The 12,401-nt window shown below is 36.6% G+C and overlaps 1 protein-coding gene across 2 annotated transcripts; it reads right to left on the bottom strand.

Annotated features, from left to right (window-relative positions):
* Positions 1 to 6: 6 nt before the first annotated feature.
* On the bottom strand, positions 7 to 12,290 carry LOC136444870 (PDZ domain-containing protein GIPC1-like). Of its 2 annotated transcripts, none has more exons than XM_066442623.1 (9): positions 12,055 to 12,290; positions 10,804 to 10,947; positions 8,965 to 9,063; positions 5,381 to 5,497; positions 4,800 to 4,952; positions 4,225 to 4,321; positions 3,643 to 3,758; positions 3,064 to 3,145; positions 7 to 2,615 (listed from the first exon to the last, which is right to left on the bottom strand). In XM_066442623.1, exons 1-9 carry the CDS (start codon positions 12,094 to 12,096, stop codon positions 2,464 to 2,466), a joined length of 1,002 nt encoding a protein of 333 aa, XP_066298720.1. In that variant the 5' UTR covers positions 12,097 to 12,290; the 3' UTR covers positions 7 to 2,463. The 2 variants fall into 2 exon arrangements, with proteins under 2 accessions (XP_066298720.1, XP_066298721.1); XM_066442624.1 differs by having other exon boundaries at positions 10,804 to 10,944.
* Positions 12,291 to 12,401: the final 111 nt, after the last annotated feature.

Here is a 12,401-nt window from a genome sequence, read left to right as displayed (position 1 = left end):
AACAAATGCCATTTGCCCATTGTCTTGGGAAAATTTATTGTGGTATAACACTTGAGTCCTTCCAGTCCAGTGTGTATCAGGTACACAGGTTCTACCAGCTACAACACAGTCCAACAATATTTCTACTATATACTTATTGCAAAAACAATTTCCTCAATATTATTCTTCCTATTAGTTTGCAATTATTGCAAATCAGAACGTCTCACAAACCAGGCTACATTACACGTTCACAATATTGTTTAAACATTAAATAATGATTATATTAATGATAATTACAACATATTTCTTATGTTACAAGTACTACTTATTACTCCTTGGTACTAACCAAAAATCAAAGACTCAACAAAGGATCTTCTCTTGTACCACAATAGATATACAACTTAAACACTAGATGACATTGACAGTGTAGAATTGAAAGAAAGATACAGTTGATATTTGTTCAAAGTGGCTTGTTGTATTAACCCATGCAATCAGACCTCTTTATCAACATATGATAATCTTGATGCCAAATTGTAGTCTTAGCAGGAGAAAGGTTAAGTAACCAGGTACCTAGTCCAGACGTTTTCATAAACATCATATCAGAAGATTAACCCTGCAACAGTATTTTTGACCCTGAACAGTACAGTACTTCACTGACATTTGTTATTGTTAGATTGTACTGAAAATGCCTTTTTTAGGAGGGTACCATATACCAAGGCATGTGCTATTCGGTTTGATATGTGAAAAGACTGATAATTGTATTGTCTGGCTGGTAGCACTATGATCAAATATGTCATTGTTACGACAGGTGTGAATTGGTCTTGGATAGCAGGTACTTCTTTTTGACACATAAAAATACTTATTATGCTGAGTCATCCAAATCAAAAGATATCCTTGGATAAAATATGCTTTAATGTGCTGGATTTGCAGTAGAGAAAAGACTTGGGGGAAAGTACAGTTTGGGGTGATTAAACACATTCAATGTTGCACACAGTGGTTACAGAGCAGTCAAGAAAAAGGATCAGGGAAATGGTTATGCATCTGAAATTATAGCAAAATTCATGTAGGAAATTGATGGTGGCATTAATGGCAATTGGATTAAAACATCACACTGTTCACACCCTCAATAATGACTTTCATAAAATAGATTTCTAAAAAGGCACTTTTTATGAGTTTTTGACCAGTTAAATTAGAAGCAACTCCTTCTTTCTACAATCTTTCAACAACAAAAATGACATTTGAAAGCAGTTGTTGATTGCTACACATCGTTCATTGAGCTGAAGCAAGAATTGTGTCAATCAAAACTATTATCAAGTAATATAAGGCAACAAAGTATCTTTCTTAGTCAAAATTGACTGAAATCATTTTCAAAACGGTTATAAGTTTATGTCCATTTCCACCCTGGACAAGTCGGAAACATGGTCAGTGATAAGAATAAGATAGCTTTCATGTGGTGGGCACAGCAAGAACTAAAGCCACAATATCATTCCCCTTTCAGTCATCTCAAATCCACCCCCCCTCCCCAGCTGCCAAGGAAATCTCAGCCCCCACTTACATCCCTTGATTTCCTCTTCAAACTTAGCATCACTCATACTTAATTAATAATCATACTCAAAGATTGCTACTTAAAAACTTGCACCTATATCATTACAAAACATTTCACGGACAGTTACATGTACATATATATCAACATTAATTTTCATAAGGCTGTATTATTAAGGCACAGATCAATTAAGTAACTTTGATTGTCAAAGATTCCACAAGTTTAAAACTTTGTACATCGAATCCCACTTTAATTTGCTGTAATTTTTCGTTACAGAGCTTTGTAGAAATTGAGATAAAATGTTAAAATTTATTAAAATCATCTTGTTTCAAGTAATTACATACTGTCAATTTATATATTAGAGCTTCATTGTAGGATAAATAAAATCATAGTCTAATTCATTTGAATGAATAGAAAAGCTTTACTTGTGTTCCAAACTGGAATTCAGTGATTGATATAAAAATGTTCCTCTTAAATTTCAGATCTCTAAGAATTGAAAAATTGGTGATAAAAAGGCGTCTTCATTGTTGTATGCAACCTTTAGAAAGAATGCATATTCTTGTACATCTTAGATTGAAATTTTATGAACTCGTGATCATAACCTGTGTTTTTTTTTATTATAAAGAGACAAAGTGGATTTAAGAGCTGTTTTAAAAGTTTTTCTGTCAAACATTGATTATCGTCAAATTACGGAAAATCTGAGTTTCATCCTCTCTGGACTTGTGCATCATTTAGATCTTGACTTTTAATGAATTTCATTCCAAAATAGGTAAATGTTGCCATTACGAAGAAACCATCTTTCACTTACATCATTACAAAACGCATTACTTTTCATACTTTCTACTAAAATGACTTCATTGTACATTTCTTCTGTGTCCTGCATTAAACCAAGAAGGCAGAGCGTCTCTTGGTCCCCTCGGAAGGTCGCGATGACCTCATCGTCAAATCCTGCCCATCTTGGCGTCTGAGATCGCTCCCCATACATCGAAGATGAACTCATCTGGAAATGCAAACTCTCCCAGCCTATCATCTAGCGCCTGTGCAAACTCGTCCGGGTTGTTTTTTGTCTTGCATATGTCGACCATTGTCTCGGCTGTTGGAACACAAAGAACAGATATTTTTGTTGTTAGTTCACATAATTATCTAGTAAGACATTATGACAAGGCGCAACAGATTGATGTATAAACAAGCTGCATAAAACCAGACTGATGGGACTCATTCACCCATACTGGGATGGACACCTAGTCTTATCAGTATTAAAGTGTGCTGGGTTCTTTAACATGCTAGAGGTGTGGCTTTCCTCAAACGCAGGACCTCCTTATGTCCCATTTTAGGTATTCATTTAGAATTAAGTGAGGAGATTGGCGAAAAGTACATGTCTTTCTCAAGGGCAAAACATTGCTAGGGATTCACACTCAGAACCTTACAATGAATTATATGAATTATACATATCTCAACCTAGAACTAAGCAGGACAATGTGTTTGGTCTTGTACCAATTTTTTTCAATTTTTAGTCCAGTAGTAACCGACTCCTGCCTTACCCAGTTCCATGTCCCTGATGCCCATGAAGGACTCCAACAGGTCATCAATCTTCTTAGCCGCCCGCTCTTCAAACTCTGTGGGCTGCAAGAAACAAACAAAAACAATTATTTCTTCTGTCCTTCAAGGTGTATGAAATATCGTTCCAACCTTTAAACATCTTTTTGATGATAACAAGTTCATTTATGTAACTGATCAAATACCGTACATGCATTTGAGTTCGCATGGTTTTAATTTCGCGGTAGGAAGAAAATGGAGTGTTTGCGGTGGTTTTAAGTTCGCATTTGACACAATAGTAGACAATGTAGTAGGAGGGTAAAAAAATTTCCGGTGGTTTTAAATTCGCGGCAATGAGCTTACCGTGAAAACAGCAAACATAAAACCACCGCAAACATTTCTGCATTTACAGTATTATCAGGGCACATAAACGCCATTTGTATCATAGCAGGTTCATTTTTGTATGAACTGAGTCGAAATTTGGCACAAATGTACAAGAACATCTCTTCTTGAGAAGTATCTCAATTTGTTGTTCACATTTTTATGAGCGACTGAGTTGATTTCATTTAGTTTTAATTACTTACAGCATCCTCCACAGTAGCGGGTCCCTTGGCTCTCATCCGGAGGGTCTGCTTGCCTGTCCCCACCTTCTGGGGTGCAGCCTCTGTGGCAGCCTTACTGGATCTGGGAGCAATGTCAGCTGTGGGGGAGGGGAGAGGGGACACACAATGAAGATATTTGTCAACTGCCTAAATGATAATGTTATGAGTGATTGTAACACTCATATCAAGGACTAAACATAATAATTTCTCCTTTTACATATAGATCTCGTATCAGCCATACTGTGATTTACACCATTCACCCGGACAGGAAACCTGGCGCAATCCCCGTCTTGTATCAGCCAACAAAAGGGTATGTCACCCCGTAAGGGGCGGTATTACCCCGACAGTGCGTAAGCGCATCGCCTGATGATGACGATGATCTATAGATATAACTGTTACAGCAACTTTGTCATTCACTTTGAACCAAAGGTGTTAAGTTATTGAAAGGTGTTAACCAGGACAACTTGAAACGCAATCCTCTATCATATTCTATGTATAGCATTTTTCTGGCAGCAGAAATACATTTTTGTATGCCTGACAGTGGACAATGCACTGTATTCTTACCGAATGCCTTTCTGGGCTCCACCAGTCTGATGGTGAAGGAGGTTCCCTCCTGCAGATCTTTTAACCTCTTGGCTACCTCATAATGCCGAGCACCCACCTGTTGGAATGTAGCACACAAGGGTTAACACATTTTGCAATGTCTGATTGAAAGTTAATCATTGTTCAAAGGAAAGTCATCATATCGAAGAGACATCTGATATTTACTGGTTTCAACTTTTTACTCAAAAGTCTTCATCAGATGAGATAGAGTGAAGACACATTTGCTTTTATACCCTCTATTTGTCTCCCATTGGTTGTTAGTTTCTAAGCAGAGCAGGACACTCTTGTTGTAAGATAGCCAATCAGCATTTAAGGTCTCAGTTTGTACTGACTAGATTTGCCAATCAGCACTACGGATCCCAGGTTGCCCCGTTTCTATCGCAAGTCAAACACTCAGGTTCAGCTCTAAAATGCAAGCTGTACAGAACATACAGCACATCAATATTCAGTTTAAAGATTTGAATTAGTCTGACTGCCTGTGCCCACTGGACTATGCACGCTACCTATTTAACCGCTAACCCTATACTGTGTCTTACCAAGTTGGTCCCCTGGATGGCTTCGATGTGGTCTCCGACACACACAGTCTTGACGTTGTCCATGATGGAGTCCTCCTTGATGCGTTTGATGAAGGCATATCCTGCTCCATTGTCTGTTATCGTCAGACCAAGTGCTGGTGCTGATTTTGTTACCTACAAAAGTATAGAAATGTAATTAGGATGACTTCAGTTTAGTCTGCTGTTATTTTTGCTATAATTCTGTTATTTCTTTTTGTCTAATTTTCAGTAGATGTTGCCATACAGACTTGACTACCAAATCTGTATCCAAGTACGTTGGACGGCAAGAGTTATGCTAAAGGACAGTTATACATGGTAGATGCAGGTAATGTAAATTTGTGAATGAAAAAAATCAAAATAACTTGAAGGATGAAGATTTTATGGCTTCAATCAGTATCAACTTTTGTTTTGTTTAACACCTGCTTTTCCTCTTCAATGCTCCATAACAGAAAATTAGTAACCAAAAAATCATTACCCTCTTCAATGTCAATCAACATTGAACACACAGTATTGTACTTTTCTAAGAATCTGCATTTTTGTAAACTTGATTCTAAGGGCTTCACCTCTATGTCCTTGGTCTGTCCTCTGCAGTGTGCAAAGATAAAGTCTTCCAGTCCGATCTGTCCTCCCAGCAGCCTGGACATGTCCAACTTGTGAGTGTTCAGGGTGCAGAATAAGATCTGCAGAGACAGAAAGAAAACAGCTCTTGATCTACTTAACTTGAACAATGAATATTATCTTCTCTACAAGTTTAGCACAAAGGTTTGTTTTCTTCTTAAATCTCTCTAACAGTAACAGTTCCTCTGCCTAATGACTAATGCCCTGCGAGACAAGCTGATGATGAGTTCAATTTCATATCGTACCTTTTTCTATGACACAAGCCAAACCAGCCAAATTTCAAATATATCAAAAAGGTATATCCAAGAAGGCTTCCACAATTCAGCAATTGGGCATCTGAAAACTAAAAATTTCTAACGCGAAATTTATTAATATGAAAACAAATTTCTGTCCCCTTTCTTAAAGTTAGATAAAAGCAATCCCCCATAAAATATAGCAGGATCTTGACATTTAGGTGTGTCCCTGTATACACAAGCTGTTCAGTATAATGTAAATGGTAAACTCCACATGTTTTACAACCTGCCCACGTTTGTTTGACGTCCTTCTGCAGCTGTTTGTACTCTCTTAAGGCTCGAGTCTTAGTGACACCTGTCCAGCAGGTTCATCTTGAGTTCAAACAAGGTTAGCAAGCTCTTCTCTGGGCTCTTCTGTTGTGTGCTACAAGCCTTATAAGTACTACCAGATGGTGCTAGAAAACAGCTTATGTGGGATTTAAACTTCCAGAGCTAAAGCCGACTGCAAATACTTGGCAGGGATTATCTTAGCATGTAACATGTGTTAGAAGGGGATTGATTTAAAAGGTTCCTATGCTACCCTGGCTAAATTGGCATTTTGACTTTCCATTCTTTTCTCATTAATGACTTAAGGAAGAATTGTTAGTAGTTATACTGAATACTGATAGCTGAGTATGAAAGAATTCCAAATATAATTTTTTGGACTATATGGATGATGTCAACAAATTTTATTGCTCCTAATATTTTTTTTCTAAGACAGTACAGCATAACACTGCAATCAAACTTTGTTTTCCAAGTGCATAATGATCAAGGCTAAAAAGGAATGTCTGCAGCTATCAAGAAATAAATGTTTTTGCCTAATTAAAAAAAATCCTTTTCTAATGACTACGGACAACTGAGCCATCTATAGTAGAATACCATCTCACAAGAAAGCCACAATCTCGTAGACTGAAAGGAAATATACACCACGTATGTGAAAACGTATCCAGGTGTAAATGCATATCAGCACGCAATCAATGCAACTGGAGCAAAACTTCAATGCCTGCGCAGAAAAACACTCATTGACAGCCAGACAAATCAAGTTGACAAATTGTTCACTATTAACTGAATATTCATAACAACCAGTGTGAAAAACAGATTCTTATTATATTAAATGGTCTAGGCTGGCACTACATATACCAAAGACAACTCATGCAGAAGTTATTTCCAGCCACACCCATGTATAGTAAACAAACGGAAAAACCTTGTGCTCCGTGCGAAACCTTGACTGTGCTGTACTAGAGCCAAATTCAGCATGCCACAGTGAGCTTTAAGTTACTACACACAAAAGACACAAAATGACACTCTCAGATATATTTTTCAGGACGTTGCACCTTAACTTTGTAATTCCACTTGCTTGTCATTTGGCTCTGGAATAATACACTGAGTTGTTTGACTTCATTTGCCTTTCAAGCCAGGTGGTAAACGGTGTACATGTAATTACATGTTCTAGATTGGAGGGTGTTGCTCATGATTAGTAACTCCTAATTAACCTTTTGTTAGATATCTAAGGTATCTTTTATAGTCCCTCCTCTTCTAATTGCTCTACATCAGAAAAATCTGACTGTTTCTTACAACACTGAGTCTGGTTCCATATATAGACGCTCACTTGCAGACCAATTCTGATTTTGCATTTTCCAGACTGGGGAAAAACTATCGCAGCCATGGAGACGGGTTTTATTTTTAACCTGCTGACAGATATGATGTGAGCAACCTACAACTATGGAGCATTTAGAAGTTTAAAACCACCATTTATTCATTTAACCACCAGTTTTTCTGACAAACTAGAATTTATAATTTTTCAACAGCCTGTGCTGTTATTGCATTAAAGTGAAGTGCAAATAAAAACTACATGGACCTTACCATTATTCTAATTCATAGTTTAACAGCCATACAATATATGTCTAAAAATATGCCCAGCAAATAAGACATTTTCAACATATGATATTGAATCCTTGCATGAACGTCATGCACAACTAATTTGTCCTGCACTGTGTGTGCATACTCTCTCAATGTAATTTGTGTACCTGGACTTTGGTCAGAGCTAAGAGCATGATACAAATTCAAAAACACTCATTGTATTAATATTGCTCTATGACAACTGACTCATCATATAAATGTTTTGACTATGATTTAAAGTTCAAACAGGGTTTTTATGTACAAAATGAAAATACAGCTAGAATGTAACCTTTTTTTCTAATCTTCTCAGCAATATTCAATTTGAGGTTTGCGTGTTTTGTTACGATCAAATGCAGAAAACATTTCTATCATGATAATACACACCACTGAATAAGTTTGTATTGATCAGCACCAATAATGTCTAGACAGTGCAATGTTCAATGTTAAAATCAATATATCTGTGCGGAACCTACCATTTGTTCTCTAGTAGAAGGAATGTTCTAATGTGAACACAGAACAGAGATGATATTTTTCAATTTTGGTAACCTGAAGTATTGCTTGTGACACTCCAGCTCAATTTTCTTTTTCTTGTTCATAATCATATACTAGACGACACATCTTTTTTCATGTAATCACCAAGCAGACGTTGGTGCTGACTCAGTGTTTGAGCATGTTTTTCACGCTTTTTTATAAATTATATGTCTTCCATGTGGTCTGCACTGGAAAGACCTATAAAAAGCCACAAAGACATGCTTAAAACTGAGCTGGACCCTACATCTGCTTGAAGGTTAAATTTTCTAATGCTCCACTGCAACCTACTCAACTGGCAAAACAAACAAGTTTCTTACAATCGACTGATTTCAAATCAAACTATTAAATGATATCTCTATCTCACAATTTTGGTTCATTCTTCTGAATCCTGATCTTACGTTATAAAAAAGTCAACATTAAAGCTCAATACAGCTGTTGAAATCCACCAAAATGTCACAGGTTTTATTTTTTTCAAAGACCCCCTCAGGTTATGACCATTTGACTTTTACCATATCGGTGCCTTCCGTGGGAACCTTTACACCAAGAAGCCATACAAGTACATTTAACTGGGAGATACTGTAATTATCATACAGTAAAAGTACAATCACAACAGAGTGGCCAATACTGTATATACTAAGGCCCAACCAATGCAGTTTGTTCAAGTTCATGGCTATTTCTTAGAAATTAATCATCAAGAGGTCAAGATACAAACAGCTGTCCCAGCTCTGTTTTCATGTTGATTCTGTAGTTTGACAGTATTTCTAATTGTCTTGAAACCATAAGAGTTGTACAAGTATGCAACAACTTCAGTAACCTTTAGCACTCACCTCATCTGCTGGTATATTGAAGGCTTTGGCTATTTCAGTGTAGAGTTCCTTTACATTGGTGAAACCTTCTATCCTCGCTGTTGGACTGCCATGTGCAAGCTGGAAACAAGATATAACAAGAATAGATTAATCTAATGAATTCTACTGAATAAATCTATCTATATGTTAGGACTCAGCATCACCCATAAACGGGTAAAAAATTCGCATGATAAGAATCATCCTCTCATACAGGATGACGGCCCGTCTGGATAATTAATTGTTTTCATGTTGCCATGGCGATGGTCTGCCTACCCCCATCTTTTTCTTAATTGTCTGCATCTTGGGTCAACATATAAACCAGAAAACTGATTTTCACTATTTCTTGGTTGTTGTCAGACATGTCAGATTTGTACAGTTTAATGAAGGGTAGTGGAAATATCAGGTGGACTGACAAAAGGATCAAAAGTTAGCATTATACCAATATCATTATAATTTATACCAATATCAAAGAGGCTCACTCATACATGTATTTGATGTATTTAAAACTGTAGGAATATTTGTTGAAATAATTTACTGTGAGTACTGTCCTGTACAAGACCAATTCTTATGCAAAAAGCAAATAAAATCTGAATTGTCACATTTTTTTGCCCTGAAAAAGTATCAGATTGATTGGTTATAGAGTCCATTCCAAGTCACCGCGAGGGTTGTTATTGTCATAATTTAGACCTATTTTCAAGTTATTGTTATTATTTGTGTAAGAGATGTGATACTTTTGAAATATTTTGAATGTGATTTCAACTTTCTAAATATTTCTTAAGTTTTCTAAAACTTTAGGAATATTCATGATGTAGAATATGATATTTACAATGGTTTCTAAATAATGGTAACAGCATTCTACCATAATTTACAATTTTTTACAATTTCTTACCATTTTCTACCATTATTTGTAACATCTCTATAAATAGGTCAGAGGGCTGGGAAAAAAGTAATTCACACATCCTTGCGAAGTTTAGGGAAGAATGCTTTCCACAAAGGGCCGAGCGGTGTCCTGCAGTGACGTCTAAAGATGTACAAAGGCAGACAGAAGAGCCAGATTAGCACCTACTTTTATGGGGGCAATCACCATTCTACCATTGTTAACCATTTTCTACCATTTCTTGTTAATATTTCTAAAGGTTAAATAATCACATAGATGTTTAGAAATTATTACAAATAAAGAGGTTTTGTGCAGTTACTTTCAAAATATTTCTAAATTATCTAATTAAATTCAAATAAATTCATATTTTTGTATTTGATCTTTTAGAAAAATTTAGAACTATTGTCAGTCAGATATTCTTTTATTAGAAATTTTTCAAAATGATTACAAATATTATTATAAAACCCTCGTGGTGACTCGGAATGGGCTCTATGTTATGTCAATATTGTGATATAGCTCTATGTTAAAGTTCAATCATATGCAATATGGTACAAAAGCAAATTTGATTGTCTGGCAGTTATGGAACAAAATCATGATCAGGTGGTATACACTAGCGTGATGAAAGTCCCATGTCTCACAAATATCCAGAAAAAAGGTACAACACATCAGGATAGAAAATCCCTTTCATTTTACTCATCATAGAGAATTACAAGGGAAAATTGTCTTGTGAATTATGACAGCAAAATTTTCAAAGATGAACACGCAACCACAACAGTGAACAAATGTGAAAAACAGATCTACCATGGAAGTCAATCAAACAGAAGAAAAAACATCCAGACTATCATGGCGGACGTGTTTGTTCTATTTTTGTTCTGATTAGACTGATACCACAAAAAAAAACAAATAAACTGGATATCAAAAAGGAGCACTACTCCAAGCATTACCTGTGTGTGAAACACCAGTTTTGGCCTGACGTTGGGTTGCATGGGAGCGGATACTGAAGGACCCGACATTTTGTTTGGCGCCGCGGGAGAGTTGACTGAATTCTCTGTCCGTGCCGCCTCAGCTTCTGCCGCATTCTGCTGCTGCTGTGTCAGAGGATGAAATTACATGAATAAATTCAGACACAGGCAAACATGAATAGGCATTATATGTTTGCTAAGGGAAGGGGGCTGAGATGAGAATGCATGACGCATAACGGTGGAAAAAGAAAGCAATTACATCAAAAGAGTCTGAATTCGTAGAAACATTACCATAATCATAAAGTTTGCAAAATTAGAATTGATGTTCGAAAACAAGCAATATCCAGAAATCTTACAATTGTTTTCCAATCATGCAGTCTTGTAATAGTACTAACTACTACAACAATACTCACTTATACTGTATTCTGTATTTTTGTGAACTAAAGAATGTCCTAGGTATTAATTTAAAAATGCAGTACCGGAAAAAAACATGCCACTAAACAATTACTGAATGGTTGAAAAACTAGAATCAATCACATTTGCGACAAAATGATAAACGTTGAATTTATTTTTGCCATATTACTATTAGTCTATTCAAGCTTTAATCATTTTGTGGGGAGGGGGGTCTTCAATAATCATTATCATATTGCAAGTAGCACATGACAACTTCATTTCATATACATGTACATTAAATGGGAGTCTACAAGCAGGCTTTATATAATCACAATATATAAACACACTTTATTGATTAATCCGATTATCGTAACGTTTACTATATTTAATGATTTTGCAGAAACAATGGTGAACTTTGAACCCTTGAAGATTTCACAAACCTTGGACCAAAACTAGAGTACAACAGGAAGTGAACCGGAGATCCACTTTTGAGAGAGGCTCTTCGATCTTTCAGAGTTACAATACGATATTTCTTGGCCCTTGAAGGAAAAGCTAACCGAACAGGTAGGTTGTTTTCCGGATGGTATCGAGCTATGGACATGCTTATACCAACAAGAATGTTGTCTGCTCTGAAATGGACTAAATTTGTTCCTTGTTTCCTTGGCAACATTATGATCTCGGAAGAGTTCATCAATAGACGCTAGCCGACTGATCCCTTACGTCTGTGTTCTGAATAGTCCCAACATTTAAATATATATCATCAAATGCTTGTTGAATTTTCAACAGCCTACGAAAATCTTCACACAGGTATACCGTTAACGTTATAAACCATTCACAAACCTTCATCTTCTTCTTCGACTTTTTCCCGAACAGGCCAGACATCTTTACGGCTTTCTTGTCGCTTTACAGCTGGGAAATGAAGTCCGTTGAACTTGAAATTCACAGGGATGATGTGGGGGGTTGAGGAAGATGCTAAAAATACCCAGAATTTACGCCGATCGGTAGAGCTACTTCGCTTAGGATGTAATGGCGGCCATGAGCTCTTGGTACCTTTTCAATCAACCCTGCAGGGCACAAAGCAGCTCCTCCCGGATCCGGTTCCCCCGAGGCCCTTGATTTGCATACAGAGATTAGGCTGGAGTGCAAACCAGCGATACATATTCTAAACCACCTGTGAATGACAACTT

The sequence above is a fragment of the Branchiostoma lanceolatum genome, chromosome 11 (assembly GCF_035083965.1).
Source record: "Branchiostoma lanceolatum isolate klBraLanc5 chromosome 11, klBraLanc5.hap2, whole genome shotgun sequence".
In the NCBI taxonomy this organism is placed as follows: Eukaryota; Metazoa; Chordata; class Leptocardii; order Amphioxiformes; family Branchiostomatidae; genus Branchiostoma; species Branchiostoma lanceolatum.
The sequence above is the reverse complement of the archived record's forward strand: the minus strand, read 5'-3'. Positions and strand labels throughout refer to the sequence as shown.

Bases quoted from the DNA above. Each gene is read 5' to 3' on its own strand.
- LOC136444870 (XM_066442623.1), bottom strand. From the start codon at position 12,096: ATGTCTGGCCTGTTCGGGAAAAAGTCGAAGAAGAAGATGAAG. The intron at 10,948-12,054 runs GTTTGTGAATGG...CCTCTGACACAG, and splicing joins AGTCGAAGAAGAAGATGAAG to CAGCAGCAGAATGCGGCAGA. The intron at 9,064-10,803 runs GTAATGCTTGGA...TCTTGTTTCCAG, and splicing joins AACTGGTGTTTCACACACAG to CTTGCACATGGCAGTCCAAC.